Source organism: Aplysia californica, unplaced genomic scaffold (genome assembly GCF_000002075.1).
Source record: "Aplysia californica isolate F4 #8 unplaced genomic scaffold, AplCal3.0 scaffold00164, whole genome shotgun sequence".
NCBI classification, from domain to species: domain Eukaryota; kingdom Metazoa; phylum Mollusca; class Gastropoda; order Aplysiida; family Aplysiidae; genus Aplysia; species Aplysia californica.
Window position 1 is genome coordinate 564,476 of NW_004797434.1, and position 24,379 is coordinate 588,854.

The 24,379-nt window shown below is 38.3% G+C and overlaps 2 protein-coding genes across 2 annotated transcripts in view; one reads left to right on the top strand and one right to left on the bottom strand.

The window, feature by feature from the left end:
• LOC101852848 (gamma-secretase-activating protein) overlaps positions 1-3,067 on the bottom strand; it is a gene marked incomplete in the record, with an annotated part of 43,879 nt that extends 40,812 nt beyond the window's left edge. The window contains 2 exon segments of the mRNA XM_013082226.2: positions 923-1,008; positions 2,763-3,067. Coding sequence (XP_012937680.1) covers positions 923-1,008; positions 2,763-2,847 — 171 coding nt within the window.
• A 228-nt stretch (positions 3,068-3,295) lies between these two features.
• Positions 3,296-24,379, top strand: part of LOC101853085 (polyamine deacetylase HDAC10) — a 31,253-nt gene continuing 10,169 nt past the window's right edge. The window contains exons 1-19 of the mRNA XM_005097821.3: positions 3,296-3,406; positions 4,727-4,801; positions 7,011-7,155; positions 7,931-8,068; positions 8,719-8,790; positions 9,192-9,322; positions 10,576-10,644; positions 11,417-11,543; positions 12,557-12,622; positions 13,626-13,685; positions 15,235-15,324; positions 16,109-16,215; positions 17,035-17,172; positions 18,675-18,830; positions 19,146-19,227; positions 20,858-20,929; positions 21,668-21,804; positions 23,165-23,221; positions 23,813-23,906. Coding sequence (XP_005097878.1) covers positions 4,779-4,801; positions 7,011-7,155; positions 7,931-8,068; positions 8,719-8,790; positions 9,192-9,322; positions 10,576-10,644; positions 11,417-11,543; positions 12,557-12,622; positions 13,626-13,685; positions 15,235-15,324; positions 16,109-16,215; positions 17,035-17,172; positions 18,675-18,830; positions 19,146-19,227; positions 20,858-20,929; positions 21,668-21,804; positions 23,165-23,221; positions 23,813-23,906 — 1,764 coding nt within the window. The 5' untranslated portion in view covers positions 3,296-3,406; positions 4,727-4,778. The remainder of the gene's footprint in view (positions 3,407-4,726; positions 4,802-7,010; positions 7,156-7,930; positions 8,069-8,718; positions 8,791-9,191; positions 9,323-10,575; positions 10,645-11,416; positions 11,544-12,556; positions 12,623-13,625; positions 13,686-15,234; positions 15,325-16,108; positions 16,216-17,034; positions 17,173-18,674; positions 18,831-19,145; positions 19,228-20,857; positions 20,930-21,667; positions 21,805-23,164; positions 23,222-23,812; positions 23,907-24,379) is intronic.

The following is a 24,379-nucleotide window of genomic DNA, read 5'->3' on the forward strand; positions in this document are numbered from 1 at the left end:
AATTTTACAGGCATCAAAACACTAAGAAACTGACAAAATCTTTCAATATCCATGGCCTGTTATCCATTAACACCTGGATAAGTGAGGAAAATTTTGAGTAAACAGCCTTTCCCAATGGCTGACACGAAGCTCAAACTTTGGAGCCCACAACTTCACAATTGGTCACTTTTAAGCACAAGGGGGCTATCCCGAAAAATGCTGTTTTGAGAAAATTGCAGGTTAAGTTTTTGCCCCTTGTTCAGTTTCATTAAAAGACAAGGAGATTTTTCTCTATAACCAAACAAATATACACACCAATGAAACCAAACTTTTCCTATAGGTAGGGCAATGCTCATTTTTTGGTGTAGGTGAAGATTTCTGGAAACCCTCGAAATCTGGGTTAGCCCGTTTGTCCAATTATGAGTCCAGTGGCCTAACCCACGACTGCCCCCCGACAATACTTTTTTAGAAACTTAGCAAGACATAACCAACTGCCCAGGAATCTGTGAAGTAAAAAGTACTTCAGAACTGCTTGCAGAAGACATGGCTTCGATTCCCAAGTGGGGAGGCTTTTTTTTTTTTATAGTACCTCTGTTTATTTGCTGGGATGTTGCATCCTAGTCAGCATATGTTTTCCCTATATTGAGTTGAAAGAACACACAGAGCATGCTGATTGGACTTTAACTATCATGACTCTTATCATGCACACATAGGAGTCATAAAAAAATAAGTATTAATAAAAGGTAGCATTTGGCCTTTTTCAAATACTTTTTATTATATATATAAAGTTCCAAAGTTAAAGAATCTTTCAACACAAGATCAACACTATGAAAAATAAGCAGGCTCTAAGTCTAACCATTTCTCTCTGACAGCCTGATTTATGACAGGAGAATAAAAGATTGGAAGGAATTTTAGACAGAAACAGTGATAAGAACATGATTACCTTTTCTTTGTCAACATCATTCCAGACAAAAATAATAGCTCCGCCTTTCTCTTGATTGATAATCCGAGGAGTTATGACAAGAGACTCTGGTGGAGATAAAAGGAACCGTTGTTTTACATTGTAGAAAGTGATGCAAACACTGTCCAAAATGACTATCCATTGTTGAAGATAAAAAAAGGTAATCTCACACAAGTGATTCTCTTGAACAGTGAAATTATAAAACGGATAAAAAGGAAGGAAGAAAGTGATTTGTGTTTGTTGGTACAGGTGGTTGTCTTGAACAGGTGGTTGTACAGCAGGTCCAACTGTATAAAATTGAGCCTGTGACAGAACCTGAGTAACTTCCCAAGTAGGTTGCCTCAAGTAATGCAAAAAAATGCTGAAAGTTATGTATGTGTACCTATTATAAAAGTGACAATATGTGACTGAAGTCAGGGGAACACTTTTCTTTTTCTTTTTATGTTTCGAAGGGGACAGAAAAATTAAAGCGCTGAACTGACTAAAAATCGTCTGTAAGAGCTATATTTTCTTTATCCGCTAACAGGAAGTCAACTCTATTTAATAAAAAAACATGGATCGGCCGAGAATTTCGTGTCTGTTACATTACTGGATTGGAATTGATAGCGAGCCACTCGAGCCGTACTTTGCTGCTCTCGGTCCAGCAAGGCCACGTCCACGAACCGCAAAATGCAGCTCGAGGGAGGAAAAGTGTTTATCTTGTCCTGAACCACTCAAACCACAGGTCTGAAAAAAAGAAATGAAGCAGGCTTTTTGTGCAACAGCAACATTGGAAAAGAAAGCCTTTTGATATCAGTATTTATCAGGCACCTCAGGAGGGATCTGAGGCCGAAGTGGTTCTGAGAAATAAGGCGACAAGACCCCTCTATTATTCTCTGGCCAGCCTTTACCCCCAGAACAAGTAGTTTTTCATACTCATGATCAGGAGCCTTAGACAAACATGTAGAACATCTATTTTGAATCTAAAATCAAAACGATGGGAATAGACACAAAAAGAGGTACAGTGCATTTTATGTGCGAAAATTATTAGACTCAATCATGTACAACAACAATTTATAACACGTATTATTACTTTCATTTGTAGCACATTTTCAGACTCAATGTACAACAACAACACGTTAATTGAATAGACACTTCAAATATTGGTGCGAGCAGTTGTTGTTCATCAGCATCACTTTGTGGACCGGACGATCCAGACATCCACACCGAATACATCGAGAACATGTGGATGCGCGCTAAACGAAAATTGTACAGACAGTTCGACACATATCCCCTGATCTCTTCCTATCCTATCTCCATGAATTTGTTTTTCGCAACAGGTTTTGTGACGAGGACATCTTTCTGTGATCTTGTAGTTCCGTTCGTTAAAGTCCACGATCCATTTGTTTACATACAGAGAAGAAACCCAGAAGTCTTGATGACCAAATACTGTTTGAAATAGGCTACACAAAGAGCAGGGATGTAACTCAACTGCAAAACATCAAATTAGAATAAAATTCAGGGGGGGGGGGGCATGCCCCCCTGGAACCCCCCCCCCCCCCCCCCCACCTCCATATTTTTATTAGGTCAGGGGGGCAAGTCCCTCTGAAACCTCCTACTCTTGACTTTAACGAATGAAACTACAAAACCGCCCATCTTTCTTGTCATGCTACGGACTTAGATCTCTAGATCATCCCCTATAAATATGCTACAAACGCAAGTATTAATGCGTTATTGTTGTAAATTGAATCTTATAATGTAAGCACCTAAAATTCACTTTGACCAAAAAAGATGTAACTGACCAACTGTGTAAGTTTTCATTTTTAGAAATTTAAAGACCCACCTGAAATCCCACTGTGTTGACGGTAACTGTAGATGAATTGCGATAAAGATGACAAAAGATCGAATGTTGTGTGTAGTTCAAACATTGTAACTGTCAACAGGTCTGGCCAAACTCTCCCTGTGACTTATTTATGCACCGTTCGAGTTGCTTCTTCTTTTGCACTCCAAATTTTGTCACATAATTGAGACAGCACGTACAGTGCATGCACAATCGTTGGCTACACAGCAGTCGGCAATTGGTGGATCACATGCAGACAGCCTTCCGTGTTTTGATTTAGGAGGTTAAAGGTCATACACATCAGAAACTGAAGTCGGAAATCTTGCTTCCAGTGGCTAACCTTGCCTACAGTTTCAATTTTAGAGACATCTATTCGAAGCTGTGCACACTGGCTTAGTTGAATTTTCAATAGTACTCCTAAATTCTGGTTGCCTGTTATCAACACTAAAACAGTATTGTGAATTTGATTCTTTGATTCCTTCCTCAAGCAAGTTGCGCTTTCGACTTTCGACCGAATTCATAACATCCGGTACTAACATGGCGGCTGTCATAAGCAAAAGGAAGCCTAGGGAACGCTCTTCGGAAAACAAATTTAACACTTGAAAAAAAATAATAATCAGCGTAAAACAAGAACTAGAGTGTAAAAAGTAAGTATATCTACTCTTAACATATTTTCTTTTGGCCGACTTTATGACACTTCCACAGAAAGGTGGAGGAGTCTCTTTGTCTACACACAGGACAGTTTCAGTTAGCAGTAGAATAAGATTTGGATCATCGCTGACGGTGCATGTCCATAGCTGCTCCCCCGCCTCAGGATCCACCTCAAAATCCATCTGTTCAGTAAGAATCTGGTTGGAGATCCGTCGGGGAGAACCAGACAAGCTGATAGATGTTTATATTCCCCTTTGGCTCTCCTTACATGCCTTTCCCTCACTCTCAATTTTTGGGAAGGACTTCAGGCAGTAAGTAACTACTGTAACAAGCGACGGCCCCAACAAACTTACAAACAACACTACAATAAAAAAAGAAGAGACCAAGTACACTAACTTAACCCTAACCCTGCCCCTAACTTAAACCCTAACCCTAACCCTACCCCGAACATAAACTTAAACCTAAACCATAACCCAACCCTTACCCATACCTCTACCCATACCCTTATATCCCTACCAATCTGTTCTACTCTGTCTCATAGTGGTCGCTTGTTACGGAAGTCCTCCCAATTATTGTATGGGAATTGTGATTTTTCTTTTTCTAGATCTATAGCCCTTGTTCCTTTTTATCTACAAACTAAAACAAACTCATGAAACTGCATATCAATTTGATGTTCTTTCTTGTTGTGTGTATGCGTTAATGTTCATGTTCTGTAACACCAAGTGCTACCATTGTAAACGACCAAGAGATGAATCTCCCCCCCCCCTGCTCAGCGAATAATAAAAGATTGTCATTGTTTTAACTCTGCTTTAGTGAACACGTTAAGATTGACTTCTGACATTATCCACTATGATCAATAACACAATCACATCTTAGTATCTTAGTGAGACTGCATGGCAAATGATAAATTGTTATTTAATTCACAAAGTTACTGAATTATATAATTCTTTGACTGAATTGTGAATGATAATTTCTGTGGGCAGTGTTGATGTTTTATCTTTGTCGGGCAGTCTTGAGGTTAACATTGATATTGTTAACACTGTCTCAGGAAGAACCCTTAACACTGTATTATTTTGTTTCTTTTAGTAAGAGTTTAATGACACTTGCAGCACGGGTCAGATCATATAAGTAGTGCCAAAGGTTACAGGTGTTAACAAGCTAATAACAGGCACAAAAAAAAAGGAGAAATGAGATGACGAATGTTTGAGTTTGAGAGGAAGGAAGGAAGGAACAAACCACACCAGAGCACCCACCAACCAACGATATGTTAGTTTGTAAAGTATTACTGAGTCGCTCTGTTTTCTCTGGTTCCACAGCTTCAGTACATAGAGTTTTCAGACTTGACAGCTGTTCAGCAAAGGCGCCAAAATGATGTTGCCACAGGAGGAAAGGTAACAATTTGAAATCTCTCTGATAGTTTTCAGAAAATAGTTCATGAACCTGTAAAACTGTTTTCAAAGAAGAAGATGATAATATTATAACAGTATGTTTTAACCCTCTGCGTGGGCATCACGACCCGTGATGACACATACCTCCCTTCTGCGCGCATCGCGACCACTGGTCATGATCCGACATGAGTGTAGAAACTATACCGTTGACATGATAATAGCCATTTTTTAAACTGCTGGTGATTACAGTCCACCAGTGCAACGTTTATTAGTGCCGCTGGCCGCGCATTTCGCAGTCGGGGATCGGTTGGGAGTTTTTTATCGGCAATTCTCAGGGATATTGTTCACAGTTTTCAAAAAGTCGGATTCGTCAGCTGATTTAGACTCAGATTTACCCAATATTTTTCTAGAATCAGACCACAATGATAAAGAGGTAGAAGGATTAGGTCCTCAAATAAAAGATTTAGATCTACGTGTGAATGATGGGGATATCGTGTTGTAGATCTAGATCTAGATCTAACGAGGTTAAGCCCAGAAGGGGACGTCGATATTCCTGCTGATCTCCAAGCAGGCTGGACTAAAAATGATGAGGATTTTGATACCAACAACAACAACAACAACAACATCATTAAAAAAACACATCTGACCAGATATAAAGGTAGTTCATTGTTTAAGACACATTTTTCCTTCTTACTGTAATTAGAAATTATGATAAATAAGAAAGATATATGAGCTTTTTTTATAGCCATGTTGAAAATTAGCATTTTTTAAAAATAAACCTAGCACTGAAAGGAAGTAATGGTAAAAAGGGCTTAGTGCTAAGAGGGTTAATTAGTGACCAACAAGTAGTTGAAGTAGCAATGCCAATTGAGCGAAATTTTGGTCCCCATTTGCAGGTGTATTTTTGGACAGGATCGGAGCTTAGGTGACTAACTTTCTCAAACTCGGTTGGCTCTATTTCTAGACCAATATGAATGAAACTTGGCAACCAATCAGAAAATAGGGCAAACTAATATGTGGACATTGAAAATTGTACACCTAAATTGACCTATATTTTCGGTGTTGGAAACACTTTCATATCAGATATTCCCTAAACTATGATGGAGCTTGATTTTCAATGTCGAGAGGGTAAGAAATCTATCTTTCCACTACAGTGCCTTCAAATTTGAAAGTTCTTTGTCAAGCAGCTATTTAGAATTTATCATAAATGTACCACTACCCCCCCCCCCCCCCCCCCCCACCCCTGTCTAAAGCGGCTTCATATGGAGACCGGCCATTTGTTCCCGCACTCCCTCTGCAAATGTATGTGACCTACAAATCCTTGCATGATTTTTCCGAGCCCGTTCATTGGTCTCCTGAAATAAGGAAATGTCGGGCGTGGGCATCCGGTTGTTTTTCTCTCTGTTCCCCTGCAGTATAACATAATGGGGGTGATCGCGTCTCAACTGAAAAAAAGAAAGCTATTTAATTGTACGGCATGTAAGATTGAATTAAATTACATTTTATGGTTGGCATGGGCTCAAGTCATCAAAGAAGGTTTGCCATTATTTAGTCACACTGCCAACATTTTCTTAAAGATTTCATGATGTGATAATAAAATGCTCTGATCCCAGCACCCCTCTTTCTCAAAATCGAAATACGTACACAAAATTTTTAATTATAACAAAATTACAAGAAAATTATTAGTAAATCTGACTACATAAATGGTTTCTCCACCCAAAAACACATTGAGTAGCCAAGATTCATTTCCACATTGAAGGAAAATTATATTACATTCCTAAATTTAAAACTCAACTCATTGATACAATACAAAGGTTTCATTGTTTGTCAGATTTCCACGCACAGAACACAAGTGTACACAGTATGTAAGGCAACACCGATTACTACCTGCCCATCCTTCTTTCAAGCATATACACAGAATCTCCAACCCAAACAACATCATCACAGTAACATGGCATAATTAGATAAAGCAAAAACCACAGAGCTGCATAGAAGATGAGGGGGTTGCCTATTTTATGCCTTGGTTTGGAGCTGCATGGGTGTGAAATTTTGTGTCAAGTTGTGCTTAGGCTTATGTCACACAGTACTTCTAGCCCAGGATAGGGAAAGGAGAGAAAGAGTTTGTTCGTGGTCTATACCCTGATGCAGGGTGAAAAAGAAACTGATGATGATGATGACGATGACTTATGTTCTTTCTGTTTTTTTTAATTAGGCGCACAGGTGTTGTGTACGACAGCCGTCTCTCCTCGCACTTCAGTGCTTGGAATAAAGACTTCACAGAAAAGCCGCAAAGAAATACCAAGTGTATCGAAAGATGTACCGAACTTGGCCTTCTGAAAAGATGCCTTCACGTCCCTGTGAGTTGGAAGATTGTTTTATATTTTCTTGAATATAGTTACATATTAATGTCATACTGGACACATTGTTAGCTGTTTCAGTCGTGGAGCCCTTGACCTCCCTTTTAGAAACTTGGACTGAAAGGAAATATTCCTGTAAAACAAAACAAAATTGTAGGATCCCTACCTGGTACTCCTTTAAGTCGGTCAAGTTTCTTAATGCACTGGGCTGCATAGGCTGGCTTTATGCTTGATATTGTTAAAACATTTGTGAGGTATGCTGACAAAATGAGTTACTTCTTGCGATCCAAGAGCAGAGATATCAGCTGAGGTCTAGATTTATAGATTTTCAATTGTTGCCATTTTTTTCAAGTCTACTGTGTCTTTTATTATTGCATATTTACAAATTATACACACTACACCTAAAAAGTTTATGTATCAATTTCCATAAGGCTAAAATCCGAGAAGTAACTCATTTAATTTTATCAGCACACCTCACATTTGCATATATTATTTTATGTGGTGATTGCTTATCTTCATCTATAGTTGGTACTACCTACTCTCGCGTGTGATGTTATTGTCAGTGTGCCATATTTACTTGATGAAATCTAGTGTACTTTTTTCTGTTCGTTTTTCATCCGCGACTGGAAATACAATTTCATTTTATGGTTTGTAATCTGTTCACTCTTCAACAGAAGTGAAAATAGTTTATGAAGGACTATTATTATGCTGGTGGTTCAAAAAGGTTTGATGCGGTTGAAATAAATTTCATGTTTGTAAATACATTTTTGTGCAGGTGCGTGAGGCCACTGAGGCTGAGATGATGTTGTGTCACACACGTCAACATATAGAACTGCTGAGAATGACAGAGTCCATGAATGGGGAGGAGCTGAAAGCTATTTCCCAGAAATATGATTTTATTTATTTTCATCAAGTGAGTGTGACATAAAGAATTTATTTGACACCAAATAAGTAGTTTGAGTTGGGTTGGGTTTTTTTGTGTTTTTTTTGGGGGGGGTCCACCATTTAGCAGGGGCATTCAATGTGACACATACATGTTGAACAGTGAGAGTGACTCAATTTCTGTTCAACCAGATGAACCCTGACCTCCTGAGCCCAAAATAATCTGCCTCCTGAGAAAAAAACATGGCTACACACACCATGAACGCCGCATACCTTTTTCATTCGAACCACTTCTCTCTTCCCCTGTACAATAGTTACCATGAACTGACAAGTTTTTTTCACATCATTTTTCCCCTTTTTGTCCTTGTGCAGACTAGCACACACCGATATAGGGGCAAATAACTCGCACACCAATATATCAGGGTCACGGATTCATTGAGTGAAGAGGGATTAATACTTAACTGTGCCTTTGAGCACTAAAGAACACAGGGGAAGTGTACTTTGAAAACTTAGAACCAAGAATGTAAATAACTTGGCTGTTTGTTTATGCAAAAATGTTAGTTATCTTTTTCTGTTTGACTTGACCTGCAAAATCGTTTTCGATGAAACAATAGTTGTGACTTTTTTGTGTTGATGATTCATTTACTCTGACCAGTTGCTTTCATTCACATTCCTCTGCAGAAATCCTTTGAAAATGCAAAGCTGTCACTTGGAGGGGTCATTGATTTGGTTGATAAAGTTGTTTCTGAGCAAGTAAGTGTACTTTGTTGCTTTGCTGTATGTGAACCATGCTGAGGAAAGAAGTTATACAACATCTCAAATGTTAACCCTATAAACATAGATAAGTCAAATTTATAGGTTGTGTTTATTCAATTTATTAGTATGAAAGGATTAAAGATATTAAAAACTTTAAGAAAATGGCATCAGTTGAAAATCTACTAATTTGTTTTTGGGTTTTATTTTTGGCAGATATCTCCTTTCGTGGATTGCGAGGGGTAACTCATTTTGTCAGGTCGCCTATCATATTGTTTGCATTTTAATCCGAAATACTCATGATTTGATTTTTATCACTTCATAAAGGACTTTTACTCCATTTTATTTCAAGATGTTAATTCCACTGGATAATTTTGTATGAATACTTGTATATGTTTCAGGTGCGGAATGGGATGGCAATAGTGCGACCCCCTGGCCATCATGCCATGAAAGAGGAGTACTGCGGCTATTGCTATCTGAGCAATGCAGCCATCGCTGCAAAAAGTGCACTGGAGAAGTACAATTTGAAAAGGTAATGCCTAGTTCGGAAAGTGCCTCCCCTTTACCTTGGTGGTTCCCGAATATTGTCGTCACACTTCTACTCCCTTCATTCTCTGCTTTACAAGGTACACTTAAATTATGCTTCAGCATACCCACATACTCCTGTAGATCAAAGAAATCTCATCAGAACCAGGAAGATTGCTCGATAAGGATAGATATGTTTGAGTAAGAGTGACTAGGATGAATGCGTGGAGTGGGAAGATCTTATATAAAACTGAAATAGCAAACGATGGGCTTCAATATAATTTGATAAATGTGAGTTGGAAGAATACATTAAGCGAGAAGATTTGAGTTCACATTGTAGTTCTGTAATAAGTTAGTTGAACTTCTATAAGGGTAGGGTGTGTAAGCAATATCTAACTATAATGTTATTAGTTAATGAAGAAGGACAGGCTATGAGTTTTGGAAGAAGTTGAGCATATTTTGTATTGAAAAGTACTCAATGTTTTTTTGGGGGGAGCGACAGCCTGTACATTTCTTCCACATGCAGCACCAGGCTTTATATCAATGTCTTCCTTCTTTTTCCCCCCTGCTATTTCATGTTCTGAGGTGCTTTCTGCATTTTTACAAGATTTCAGTCGTGTTGAATTCCACATCAAAAGATACCAATATAAGATATTTAACAAAAGATATGTGTAGTATATAAACTAGTTGCTCTTGTATCATTTTACTTGTGTTCACTTTATGAAGTATAATAAGTTGCATGTTTGGGGTCTAATTTTGTCTTATTTGATCCTGGTACCCCCACTGAATGGATAAAAGAGGAAATTGACGTTCAAAGCTTTCTGGTGAAGTGGTTTTTGAGAAAAAGCTCCTGACAGTTTTATCCACTACTTACTAAGAAAGAAAAAGATATGGAATTTGCGGAAATTAACATTCTCTGCTGCCTCCATGTTCCGAGTACTTGTCTTCTCTTTTCTGTAATCTATTGCCATTGATGTCGTACTTTTTAATTGGCGTCGATAGACTAGTGGTTAGGCTACCAGACCTGTTATCATGAGATTGCAGGTTCGGAAGTTCGAGCCTCAGCTCGGTCCAACGTTGTGTCCTTGGAAAAGACACTTTACAAGAATTTCCCATTTAGCTCGGTCCTTGTGGAGATGAAGATTTAACTGGGATGTCTCACCTCTTAAATAACCTAATAGTGTTGATAGGGGAATTAAGCTTATACCATTCCACCATTTTCATATATGTTACTTTTTTTTCTTTTTTAATCTTCTGTAGGATTCTCATCTTGGACTGGGATGTGCATCATGGTCAGGGGACGCAATTTGCCTTCTATGATGACCCAAGGTAGGTGTCTGAACTCCCATCTAATTTTCACAGTCGTTAGTTTGAACACTGTTTCAGGTCGAAATAACAGTTAATGCAAGAAAAGAAAAGTTATAGAGTAAAGATAGTGGTTTATTCATCCTGGTGCTTTGTCAAAATTTTAAAAATGTTTTTCACGATTTCATAATGATTTTGGTCCACTTTAGTGAGTTTGGTAGATCTAGAATTTTGTCAGAATAAATGGACCTCTCTAAAGTACAGGAGACATTGTCTTGTTCAGTAAGTTATTGCTGCCTGAATAGATTTGAAAAGAAGTGAAAGGCTCATGAGCAGCAGCACTTTTAAACATCATTTGGTAATCCAATGACTATTGTGGAAGTTAAATGATAAAATAATTGTTGAAGTTTTGAAAAATTGAAAATATGTTTTTATTGTAAGAAATTAAATGAAAGAATTAATTAATGTTGAAGTCTAAAATTGGCATTTCAGTTCTCAACACTCTGCTCCTGCCATGTCCTTCTGTCAGTGATGGACTGCAAGACCCTTCGGTCTTTTTCAGTTGATAATGCGAATGTTTGAATGGTAACCAAGAGACGCAAATATTAGTATAAAAGATTGACCTTTATGTTATTTTTACAATGATGTGGAAAATATTTTGGATTGTTACAATAATGTGGGAAATATCTTGGTATTTCCTCAAAATCTACTTTATGAACATTAAATTTGTTGTATGCAAAGGACTGTGAAACAACAAAACAAAAAACTACACCCACCCCCCTCTTTTTTCTTCCAGGGTATTGTTTGTGAGCATCCACCGTTACGAGCTGGGCTCTGAGTGGCCACATCTTCGGGAGTCGGACTATGATTTTATAGGGGAGGGGCCGGGCAAGGGTTACACCATCAATATCCCCCTCAATGAGGTGAGTTGGCGAAATTTTTATTTACTCTTAGCAAACAACCAGCCAGGTCAGCTGGCTCACAGCATCTCTCGGTTGTTTACAGTCATTGCAAAAAAAAAATATATATATACTAAACCTCAACAAATTCATCTTTCTCTCTATAATCAGATTGTATGTTAACTGCTTTGGTCACTCATTTCCACTCAGTCTGGTGCAAATAGATTAAATGGAAGTGAAGTTATAGAGAAGTTTGTGTTGCCGAAAACGTGGATGTTATAATTAGCTGCGTTGAAAAGAGGAATATCCTTCCATATACTAAGAGTCAAGCTATGACAAATTTTTACAAGGTCTAGAACTTGATGCATGTTATTTAATTCTGCTGTCCGAAGGCAGAGGGAAGTGTCTGATTAAATAAAGTATTTTTGATACATTGTTTGATTGGTTTGTTACACTAGTTTTGCCCTTGTCTTTTTTTAATCAAAGGCAAGGCAATGTATAATAATGATAATAATAATGAATGAATTAATATCGCGCCAGAATCCACAAAAAGTGTTTGATGGCACTTACAAAACACACACCCACACACACACGCAAAAGCTGTAAAGCTCAGTACCACTATGACTGACAGATGTTTCAGATGTAGAGTTCCAGCATTATAAATATACTTTCCTGAAAAACATTGTCTTCAACTTTGATTTAAATTGATCAATTGAAAGAGATATTTTAACATCTAAATCCAAATTGTTCTGAAGTTTTGGGGCACAGATGGAAAAGACCCTTTCACCCAACATTGTTCTGGACCTAGGCATGCAGAGCTGATGGTCATTTGAAGATCTTAAATTATGAGATGGTGCATACATTTCCATAAGTTCTGTAAGTTAATTTGGTGAGCACTGATGTAAAGATCTATAAACCATGCACAAAATTTTTAATTCAGTGTATGATAGTTCTCAAAGTGGTAAAGCTACATAAATGCATGGATAGTTTGGTGAATTATCGTTTTGATTTGTGTGCCTGTTGTTGTTTTTTTTCAGACTGGCTGTGGTAACAGTGATTATTTATCTATATTTTTCAACCTGCTTTTACCAGTGTTTTATGAGGTAAGTTGTCATTTCTACAAGTTTCATGACTGGTTGAATGAGTAAGGATTGCAAGTCATGTAATCCATCTATAGCATGTTTTGCATTTTCACTGTTAAAATGTTTTTGCGGAGAAATGTTTGTCACAATGGAATGGTGCATTGTTTTGACTAACGTTCTTAAATCTTAGTATTCCAAATGGATTCCAGTGTCTGAAAGAACTTTTGCCTCAAAAGTGATGTAAAATTCAGAGAATGTTAAAAGAAAAATAATACTTTTTGGTGATCTTGTTTCTAAGATAATGTTTAAGATTTTTAGCTCTTCTTTTCCAAAGGAGTATTTGTTATTGACGAGTTGGGTAAATATAATATGTTTGTTTTTACGAAATGTGACTGAAATATTCAAAATGATTGACATCAATTGAAGTTGTCTACTATTCTAGGTACACAAATAAGAGGAGGCATAAGTCATCATACCTGTTGGACTGACTCTGTATTTTCAAGATCACAAAATTCACTTTTCAATCAATAACCCAGTTATATCTCAGTTCCCTTCAAGAAAATGTTCATCATGACAGACAGTTGTTTTAAAGAATATAACTGCCTATTGTGTTGATTTGTTATGTCATAAGATAATCGACAGTGCAGTTACCTAATGTTAGGTAAGCTGCTGTCTTCATGTATGGAACATGTTTGCTTGTTGATCCTTTGTATGGGGGGGGGGGGGGGGGGTTACTTGTGTTACAATTTGTTTGTATTGGTACGAATCTGAAATGGAGGTTGGTGGTCGGCGGGTGCTCTGGTGTGGTTTGCTTCTTTTTTCCTATCAAACATCTGTCGTTCTTATCTCCTCTTCTTCTTTTTTATGTCTGTTACTCTCTCTAATCTTCTGTCGCTCATATGACCTTATACAGTTGCGAGCGCCGTAAAACCTCTACTAAAACTTTTTTAAAAACTGAAATGGAGGGCTGCAACTGTATGGATGGTTTCCCACATTATTGGGTTTTTTTTTCTTTATTTTTCAGTTTGACCCAGAACTTATTATTGTGTCTGCTGGATTTGACTCAGCCATTGGTTGCCCAGAGGTAACATTTTTATTCAGATTTGTTTTGCCTTTGCCTTGTACAGTATGTCTTTCTCACGGAGATGTTTTTGTTGTGTGTGAATGTAATTGGCTTTTTTAATGTGTATACTCAGCTTGTGTGTGTGTGTGTGTGTATGTATGTGCACGCGCGCGCGTGTGTGTGGGTGTGTGTGTGTGGGTGCGCATGTGTGTAGTGTGTGTGTAAAGTTTCAAAGGAGTATGATGTTGGACGAGGGTTTGTTCTAATGTGCCTGTTTCTTCACATTCACTCCTGTTGTTATTGTGTACATAATATGTATGTGATTTGTTGTTTCTGGTTGTACAATTGAATCTGCTCAAGCATCCACCTGTGTAAGACCCTTACTGGTACAAACAACTACTTCTCACTTTCTCCTTCACTTTTTTTTTTTCATTGGTTGGTTGGAGGGGCCACTGTTAGGTCCTACTTTTGTACTTTCCCTCTGTTATTTCTTGTCTGTCTGTCTGTCTTACTTTTTTCCAGCACTAAATGACCATAATTGTGTCAATGTGCCTCTCTTTACTCAAACAAACAGTCTGTCCCTGTAGTTTTATGCACCACGCATAATTTAGCAAAATTTGATCATTTTTTACATAATTTCTGATTATTTTCCTTTATCATTCTTTGTTAAAAATTAACAGAATCGCATAATTTCACATTTTTGGGCACAGTTTGCTTAATTTCAAAATTTTTCTTGCATAAAATGACGGGATGGAACAATAGTTTTAGTTTTATTTTAATGATACTGTCCAAGCAGATGACCTATCTAAAATAACTGTTTTTCTCTTCAATCATGGGTGGTTGTCTGGACAGGTGTGATTGTATATGTTCATTCAGGTGCATATGTGAACTGTCTATGGGCATGCTAGTGTATTTCAGTATCTGTACATTCATATGTGTGTGTAAGTGTGATGGTGAAATTACTGAAGGTATAGATATGTAATTAATTAGAGCTAGACGAAGGATATGTTGTTTGTCCTTGATGGAGTAGTTCCCAGCCAGTTTTTGTATTGTTGTTGTAAAACGAGTAACCTTTGAGTAGTGCTCTGATGTGGTGTGCTCTTTCTTTCCTATCATACATTTATCATCTTTATCTCTCCTCCTTCTTTTTTGTGTTTTTTTACTGTCTTGTATCCCCTCAAATCTTCAGCCTGACTTATATGACCTGATCGTGTTGCAAGTGCCATAAAACTCTTACTTAATATATAAAAAAAAAAAAGAAAAAAAGGTGCCAACTGTTGTATTCATGTCTGTATGCTTCCCAGGAAGTTAAGATTGTTTCAGAATGCTATCAACATCTGCTGGGGTAATAATATAGATTGTGAAGCGCTCACAGCTTGCTGTTAAGTGGGAGTTTATGTTAAAAAAATCGTCGCTTCCGAACAACTTTGTCCAAATTTATACTTCAGTATAGAGTTTGTAAAGAATAGTTCTAAGGCGACGAAATGCTATTTATTATTATCATTATTTTTATTGCTATTATTGTTCTTCTTCTTCTTATTATTCTATTCATGTCTGTTGTTTCTCACAGGGAGAGATGCTTGTCACACCTGCCTGTTTCGCACATTTCGTGAATCTGCTGACACCCCTGGCTTCAGGGAAACTTGCACTTTTATTAGAGGTAAGTCTCCCAACAAAATATTTTGTCTTCTTTCCTGGCACACAGTCATCTATCTTCCCGTTCCCTCCTTCTTTTTCGTGTTTGTTACTCTTCTTGTAACACCTCTAATCTTCGGCACTTATATGACCTTATTGTGGTGCAAGTGGCGTAAAACTTTTGCTTGAACTAAAATGACATTTGTGGGGATATATTACCTGTGTAACTTTTGAACCTTTCGAGTGGGTGGTTGGCGGGTGCTCTGGTGTGGTTTGCTCCTTCTTTCCTATCAAACATCTATCGTCCTTTTCTCTCCTCCTTTTTTGTGTATGTTACTCTCTTGTAACACGTCTATTCTTCGGCACTTATATGACCTTATTGTGTTGCAAGTGCCGTAAAATGCTTACTAAAACTAAAACTGAACCTTTCGAGAGTTGCATCATAAATGTTTCCACGTTGTTGATGAAGTGATAACGTGATAATTGATATTTGATTTATGGCAAATTTTCTGTCAAAATTATCGTCATTTTTCCTCTACTTCTTTTGTATGTTTGTCACACTCTTGTGACCCGCTATTTACCCTTGATAGTCGAAGCAGACTTTATGCTGTTGAAGGTAGAGAGGTGAGCACAGTAAGCTTGATTCCCTGTAAAGACTACTCTGTTGACATCCACCCCTTGGCACTCATATGACCTTATGCAGTTGCGAGGGCCGTAAAAACTCTACTAAACTTCTTCTTTTTTTTCTAACACAAAGACAGAGACATGCTCGTTCTTTTGTGTTTACGGTTATTTTTTATTTTCTTCAGGGAGGATATAATCTCAAGTCTCTAGCTGAATCGACTGCCTTGTGTGTGAGGGCTCTGCTCGGTGATCCCACACCGAACATTGCACCGTTGTCTGCACCAAAGCCCAGGTAAAATAAAATGGTGAAATAGTATAGGTTTAACGCCCCTATCAACACTGTTAGGTTATTTAAGAGGCGGGACCTCCGAGTTTGACATGCATCTCCGAAAGGACCGAGACAAGTAGAAAATTCGTGTAAAATGCCTTTCCCAAGGACACAACGTCAGACCGCGCTGAGGCTCGAATCCCCGTTCTCCAGGCTACCAACGCCACAAAGCCCAGGTAGGACGAATGAAGAGACGCTGATCATAAAATGTGATACTCGTCGTGTCGAGTTGAAAGAAGCTCTTGTTCATTAGCATTTTATTTTTCTTACACTCTTTTATAAAGTGTGAATTACTTGATGGAGTAGATTGTGCTGCTTTATTTCAAATGTTGCTCGCTAATATTAAATAAAAGGTTGAGAGCGTCCGAGAAAGATGTAGTGTGAGCTTCTCATTTTGATTAGCAGTTGTTTGTTAAATTGTTTTGAGTAGTATTTTCAAATTTACGTGAAAACTTTAGGGCAGAAGAGTACTCTGTGATCATAAAACTTTGAAATTTTGCCAAATACTGCTTTTCCTGTAAAAAAAATGGTCACTTCAATTCTTAAAAGCTTGGATTAGTCTGTTTTATGACGGATTTCTTGGTGGGGTATTTACACAATTTTATTTGCTCCAATTTTCTTCCATTATTTGCGAATACAAAGAAAAAGGAGAGATAAAGATAATCGATGTTTGATTGGAAAAACACAAGAGCAACCACCAACCACCCACCCTGTAATGTTTTCAGTGTGCAGGATGGCAAATAATGAGAAAGTAACCCCTCTTATTGCTGCTTCTGTCTCCAGTGTTGTCGAGTCTGTGCTGAACTGTATCAAAATTCTACACCCCTATTGGCACTGCCTGGAATATCAAGATGTAGTGGAGTCGCACTTGATCAAAACAGAGGCTTACCCATTCAAGCAAGTCTTGAATCTTCCACCTGTGTAAGTCCCCAATGTCAAGAGAATTGTACAAAATCCTTTATGAAACTCACAGTATGCACTTTGTGATTTTTGTTGATATTAAAAAATTTATCTATGTCTTTCTTTTTTAGATGTAAGTGTTTTTACGTCCCCATCAACACTATTTAGCTCATTAGATTTAGGAGGCGGGGCTTGCCTGTCAAAACCAACCCGGCTGAAAAGGGTACAACATCCCACCACAAAGACCGAGATACTGGATAAAAATGTTCCCCACTCGAAAATCAAACTCGGGTCCCCTGATTGCAAGAGCGAAGCGCCTAACCACTGCACTACAGACGCCAGTTCTTATTCTGTGGTCATACAATGACAATCTTTATTCGTCTCACAGGGGGAAATTTGTCTTGGTCGTTTGCAATGGCAGTGAATGCTACAAAGGTTAGGTGTACTCAGGCATACACGTAGGACAGGACAAATAGTTAATTAATATTCCGAGCGCTGCCATGCACCTCCATGATGGAATGACACGCGGTCCAAACAGAAACAGTAAAAGAGCTCCAAAAAAGCAAAGACGATGTAAACTCTACTATGTAGAGTCAAACCTGTCCAAGATAACCACTCATTTTTAAAGAGAAAAGTGATCATCTTAGACAAGTAGTGTACAATGTCGATGTTATTTTTTTTGTTTTAATGCAAAGGAGGAAGTGAGATGTGGTCATTTGGACAGGTGGTCGTTAGGGCAGGTTCGACTGTATGTAATATCCATTAATTGACTATGCAATGAGCTAAGGGAGACCTAATATACACGTCTTTGTCTTTTTATGTCATAATGTTTCACATCTAGGTTATATGTTGCAGAGATGAGTGAAAGCACAATATCAGTTTCTTACAAATTGAAAACCAAGAAAGCTTATTTCGTCTTATCTCTGCAGATTGCTCGAGAATCTGAGAATTGTTTGCTCCAAACTTATCATTTCTAATGTGACTCACTATGTGTTTGTTAACTGTATTATCATCATTGTCATGTCAAGGATATTCGGAGAGGCCTCAATGGAAGAGATATAAACCAGACATCTGAATATGTTGTTGAACCTTGCTAAGTCTTGGAAACGTCGAAATGATATGCTCAAAATTGAAATAATTTCCGATTTCTTTCCAGGTTTTTTTTATTTTTTTATTTCACTCAGCATTGGGGCAAAGTGTAGTTTGGCCTTTTCTTTAAAAATTACCTAACTTTTAAATGTACTCCCCCAGGTCCATCTTTTTATTCTACTCTTCGCAAAGTACTCAGAATAATTATTATTAAGTATTTTTGAATATATTTGATTAGTATAAGAAGTGTAATTAGAAGATAATGCTGAGGTTTGCATGGAAATTAAAAGCTGAATAGCTGAGGGGTGGGGATGCTTTTATTTTCCTTTCAGAAACATGAGGTATTTGAGAACAAGTGTAGAATTTCATGGAAATGGTAATTATTATGAATTATGACACATGTGTCAGTGTGAGACATTTTCTAAATTCCACAGTCAGAATATCGAGTTTTACACGTCTGAGACGAGACCACAGACATTTCCTTTGATCCAAGACTGTGCAGATGACAACGCCATTAAACTGCTGGAAGAATACAACCAAGCCATCGATAAACTCATACAGGAGACTGATCTCAGCTTCCCAGCTTCTAAGTAAGTACTCAGGCCAACTGCTCAGTGTAGGACTCCGTCATGTGTCACTTTGCAAAATAGTGTATGCAGGCTTGCCAACCTTCCCAAATTTTTTGGGAAATTCCTGTATTGCCATCGTGACACTTGGTTGCATATAAAGGAGAAATAGCCTTCTGTATAATAAGAGTTAATTAATACGTTTTAAAAACACAACCTATAATAAATCATACTGCTAAAATCTGAGAAATAACTCATTTTCATAGCACGCCTCACTTTTTTTCTTTTTTTTTTTTAAATTAAAATATTTTGTTGATGTTGTCATCCCCCGTACTTCAGGTTCTCTTTGTCATGGGACAAGGCCTCAGATGGAGTAATAGAAAGCCTGACACATTCAGATGTGTGGAAACAGTGCCAGAAGGTGAGATGAGGAATCATTTCGACTGCTCGGTATAAGACTGTGTCATACTGCACTGTTCAAAATGGCATGAGACATTGTTTTACACGAAGCTGTCGATTTGTTTTCTTTTTAAGATTTGATGATGCAGTCAAATCTGCTCTAACAGTCACCTGTACAAATGACAGCTTCTTACTGTTTGTAGTTATTCAGGATCCTGAGACTTCCGGAGATTAAGGATACAAGGAGTAATGAGGAGAAAGTGAAAAATGTTTTCTGTCACCTGTGCTTGTGTGTGCTCTTATGTGTATGTATGATGCAAACAAATCAAGTTTTGCGATGTGAAATTTCTCATGAAATTGTCAATATTGACCTTTTGAACGTCAAAATTGTCAGTATTGACATTTTGAAAGTGCTGAAGATTTGAAGCCTTACAACGTTTGTTTTGTATTTAAGTGATCATGGTTCATGTGCCAATATGTGCTTTGCTTCCACTGAGTGGTGGCACAACAGCTCCTAACTGATTGGTGAAGATTAACTCTTTATCTCCGACCGGCTCGCGAGCAGAACTGGTGAGCTGCTGACAACGGCTCGGGCACGTTCCTTTACAACGACTTCCACATCAAATTACTTTTGAGCAATTGCCGAAAACAGGTCTCTTTTTACCGGAAGTTCATTCATTAGATGAAGAACTATCAAATTGGCTCTCATATGACCTTATGCAGTTGCGAGTGCCGTAAAATCTCTACTAAAACAAACTAAGAACTATCAAAAAAAAGTTTGCTAGTTTTGATTTAACGACCCGTTTAATGACGTTTTTGTCAATTTTAGATTCAGCACCAAAAAAGGGCCCTGGCGTAGTGGGTTTATCCCCCTCGGAGATAAAGAGTTAAATATTTGAATAGCAGTGACATACTCCTGACAGACTGGTCGCAATATAGCTTAACCGCTAGTTTTCCGATGCCAACTGCAATGCTGTATCTGCCTCATGGAATTTAGGTGGTGAAATAGAATGCCTTTGCCAATCAATGGTGATACAGTTGAACCTGTTCTAATAATAAACAATAAATAGCATTTGTACAGTGCATATTCCCGCTGTACAGCAAGCTCCATGCACTTTACACACTATATTATTACCCCAGCTGACCATAGAGCACTCGGAAATATTCTCAGCTTCCTGGGAAGCATACAGTGCAAGCAGCTGATTAAGTGCTCAAACACCAACAAACTGACAAGAATTTTCACAGTCTATAGCTGGGTACCCATTCCCACCTGGGTGAAGTGAGGAAAATTCGTGTAAAGTGCCTTTCCCAAGTACACAACATCGGGCCCCTGAAGGGATTCGAACCCTCGACCTTATGGTTTCTAGTCTGAGAGCCCAACCACAAGGCCGCCTACCCAAGACAATCTCCTGTACAAACAATCACTTTCAACTCTCCCCTTGGGGTTTTTGTTTTGTTTTTGATATTTTTATGATGACACTGTCCAAGAAGACCACCTATCAAAGATGACTGCTTTTTCTCCTCGACAATAGGTGGTCATCTTGCATTGGGCAAATTCACCTGTATTATTATGAAGTCATGCAGATATTCATTTCAGATAAGTTTCAAAACTTGCTCATCACTTCTTTGTCATCGTGTTCCTTTCTCCGCAGGATGTGTCCAGTCCCCAGACTATTTATGCAGAAAGTGTACATGCTGCCATAGATTCTATTTTGTTGTCAAAGGTGATTATCTTTCTATTTGCGTTTATTCAAGTAGCGTAGGTGATATAAGCTCACTGTATGCTTTTCTCAACGAGTATTGTCTATCTGTACTTATATGTGAGGCAGCGTGGTGAAAACGGGCGCTCATCAAAATAATGAGTTAAAAGAACCGGCATTTTTCTGGCTGTTGGGTAATGGTTTTTTTAATTTTCTTTCTTGCGTCAACACCTCTCTAGTCCCAATCCAGCCTGAACCTGATACAACTCACCTTTTGTGGGTGGTTGGCGGATGCTCTGGTGTGGTTTGCTATTACTCTCCTATCAAACATCTATCGTCCTTATCTCTCCTCCTTCTTTTTTTGTGTTTATTACTCTCTTGTAACACCTAATTTTCGACAACTAAATGACCTAATGGTGTTGCAAGAGCCGTAATCTGTCCTCCTTCTTTTTTGTGTTTATTTCTCTCATGATGGGTGGTTGATGGGTGCTCTGATGTGATTTGCTCCTTCTTTCCTATGAAACATCTATTGTCCTTATCTCTCCTGCTTCTTTTTTGTGTATATTACTCTCTTGTAACACATCTATTGTGTTGCAAGTGCTGTAAAACTCTTCCAAAACTTGCTGTCTTGTAAGTCCTCTAATCTTCAGCACTTTTATGACCTAATGGTGTTGTTGAAAGAGCCATAAAACTCTACTAGCTGAAACAAATTGAATTCCCTCACCTCCTTTTTACTGTTGTTCCTCCTCTGTGTGTCTCCAGTCCCAATCCAGCCTGTGTCTGGTGAGTCGCCCGGCGCGCCAACACAACGGCACACCCAACGGTGCCGCCTCGCCCACTGCACACTCTGCCCACGGCCTGGCTGCGTCCTACGCTGTGGAGGCGTATCAGCTGAACAGGTGGGTTTAAAACATCTGTTGTTTGCGTGGCTGGTTGACGGGTGCTCTTAAAGTTCTTAAACTCCTAAGTTTCTTTCCTATCAAACATCTATCGTCCTTGTCTCTGGTCCATTTTTTTTTGTGTTTGTGACTCTCTTTTAACACCTAATCTTTTGGCTCTTAAATGACCTAATTGTGGGTGGTTGGCGGGTGCTCTGGTGGGGTTTGCTTCTTCTTTCCTATCAAACATCTGTCGTTCTTAACTCTCCTCCTTTTTTATGTTTGTTACTCTCTTGTAACACCTCAAATCTTCGGCACTTATATGATCTTATTGTGTCGCAAGTGCCGTAAAACTCTTACTAAAACTAAAACTAACTCTGCTCCATTTTTTTTTTTTTTTGAGTGGGTGGATGGAGGGCGCCACTGGTAGGTCCTGCTTCTTCACTTTCCTTCTGTTGTTTTTGTCTGTCTGTCGTACTTTTCCCAGCATTAAATGACCATTATTATGTCGCTGTGCTTCTCTTTAATCAAACAAACCATTATTTTGGTGTTTGTTCCTCTCTTGTAACACCACTTCTAAACTTGGGCGCCTGTATGACCTAATTGTGTTGCAAGTGCCCCTAAAATGCTTACTAAAACAAAAACATCTTTTTGAAGTTGAGTAATGAGACACATTTATTTGTCCAACGCTATCCTCTGCCAGTAAATTTTGTATGTAAGAATGTGTGTGGGTCTGGGAATTTTGTGTGTGTGTGCGTGTGTGTGTGTGTTGTTGTTGTTGCTGTTAAATGGTCTCACAATGTGCTTTTCTGTACTTTGATTCGTCGGTTAAATTGAGTGATGTTTCTGTTTTGCACAGCGCTTAGAGCCTTCTTGGGATTGGGTGCTTTATATTCCCATTATTGTTGTTGTTGTTGTTGTTGTTATTATTATTAACATTGACACAGGAGTTGTTATTTTAGTCCTTGGAAAGAACAATAATAATAATAATAATAAATGAATTTATAATGCGCCAGAATCCACAAAACGTGCTTGGTGACACTTACAAAACACACACACACACACAAGGCTGATAAATAGGCAGAACAAAAATGACAGAGGAAGAAAGAAGAAGCAGGACAAATCAGTTGTACCTCCAACCACCTCCAGAATTTTATGTGTTGTTTTTCAAATTTAGAAATGTAACATTCTTGGGGGGGAGAGGGGGGGGGGAGGAGGGTTCATGGCTCTGCTGTGTCGATGTTTTTTTATTTTTGTTTTGGGGGGGGGGGGGGGGGGGATACGTTGATTTTATAGTTTCAGCTTCTTTTCCTTTCTGCTTAAGATCTGATGTCACAAGTTTTTCCTTGGAATTGTCATGTACCTCTGGTTTTTTCTACAGGGTTTTAATCATTCAGATGGGGTCAGGTCCTGATGTTCACATCCCCACTAGTCCCAGGTGAGTACATTTATTTTTTTGCTTTTGACTTTGATGCTTAGGGAAAGAAGAACCTAAACTGCATAGAAAACATTTTTAAATTGAGGTAAAATTTATTTACAAGTACAGTCAAACCTGCGTTAGTAGCCACCTGTCCAAGATAATTACCTGTACCTCGTTTGTCTATTCAGGTGTCCCAAAAACTGCATTTTTCTTTTTCCTATAGTTTTTATCAGCAAGTGTCCCACAAGGGCTTCATCAAGTACAACCTCATTTGATTTCTTTTCCTTCCACGATATTCTCAGCGGTTTCCTGAGAAACCACATTTCGGTTGCTTGTATTTTATTTTCAGTTTTCATTGTCTTTGGTACACTATATACAATATAATGGATAGCTCAAATTCGTCACGACTGGCCTTAGTAGTCGAGGGATTCTTAGTTCGAGGGATATCTTACAAAGATAAAGAAGGAAAAAAAAAACGGGACCGCAGGCACAGTTCGACAGATGGGTGATTTTGAGCCTTCTGTTTTCGACATATCCGTGTTAAACGGCTTATGCAATTATTATAATTATTATTATGAGTGTGTTTCTATGTGTTCTGTTTCTCCCCAGTGTTCTTTCTATAGTCCTCTCCCTGTCCAGTGATGGCTCTGACAGTGCTCGTGCCTCGTTGGGAGAATCTTTTGTCTCCCTGCCATTGAAAGGAGTAAGTAAGGGGTATCACAAGTATCGTTGTTTGAATATATTTCCGTGAAAGTTGGTGGAGAGATATTGAATGTCCACTGCTCTGTTTTCATTTTGTTTTGTTATCTTTGGCAGTAAATTTTTCTTTTTCTTTTTATATTATCTCTCTCTCTGTTTCTCTCTCTTCTCTTCTCTCTCTCTCTCTCTCTCTCTCTCTCTCTCTCTCTCTCTCTCTCTCTCTCTCTCTCTCTCTCTCTCTCACACACACACTCACAAATACAGGCACACATACACGCGTGCAAACACACACATACACATACACATACACACACATATACACCTCGCATTCATATGTACACATTACACTCTCTCCCTCTCTTAGTTTCAAACATGTTCACAAGCGAAGTGCCATGTTAATCCTTTGTTAGTAATGTTAGTAGAAATATGAAGAATTTCATTGTTTTCCTTTCCTTTTCAATGACTTATTTCTGAATA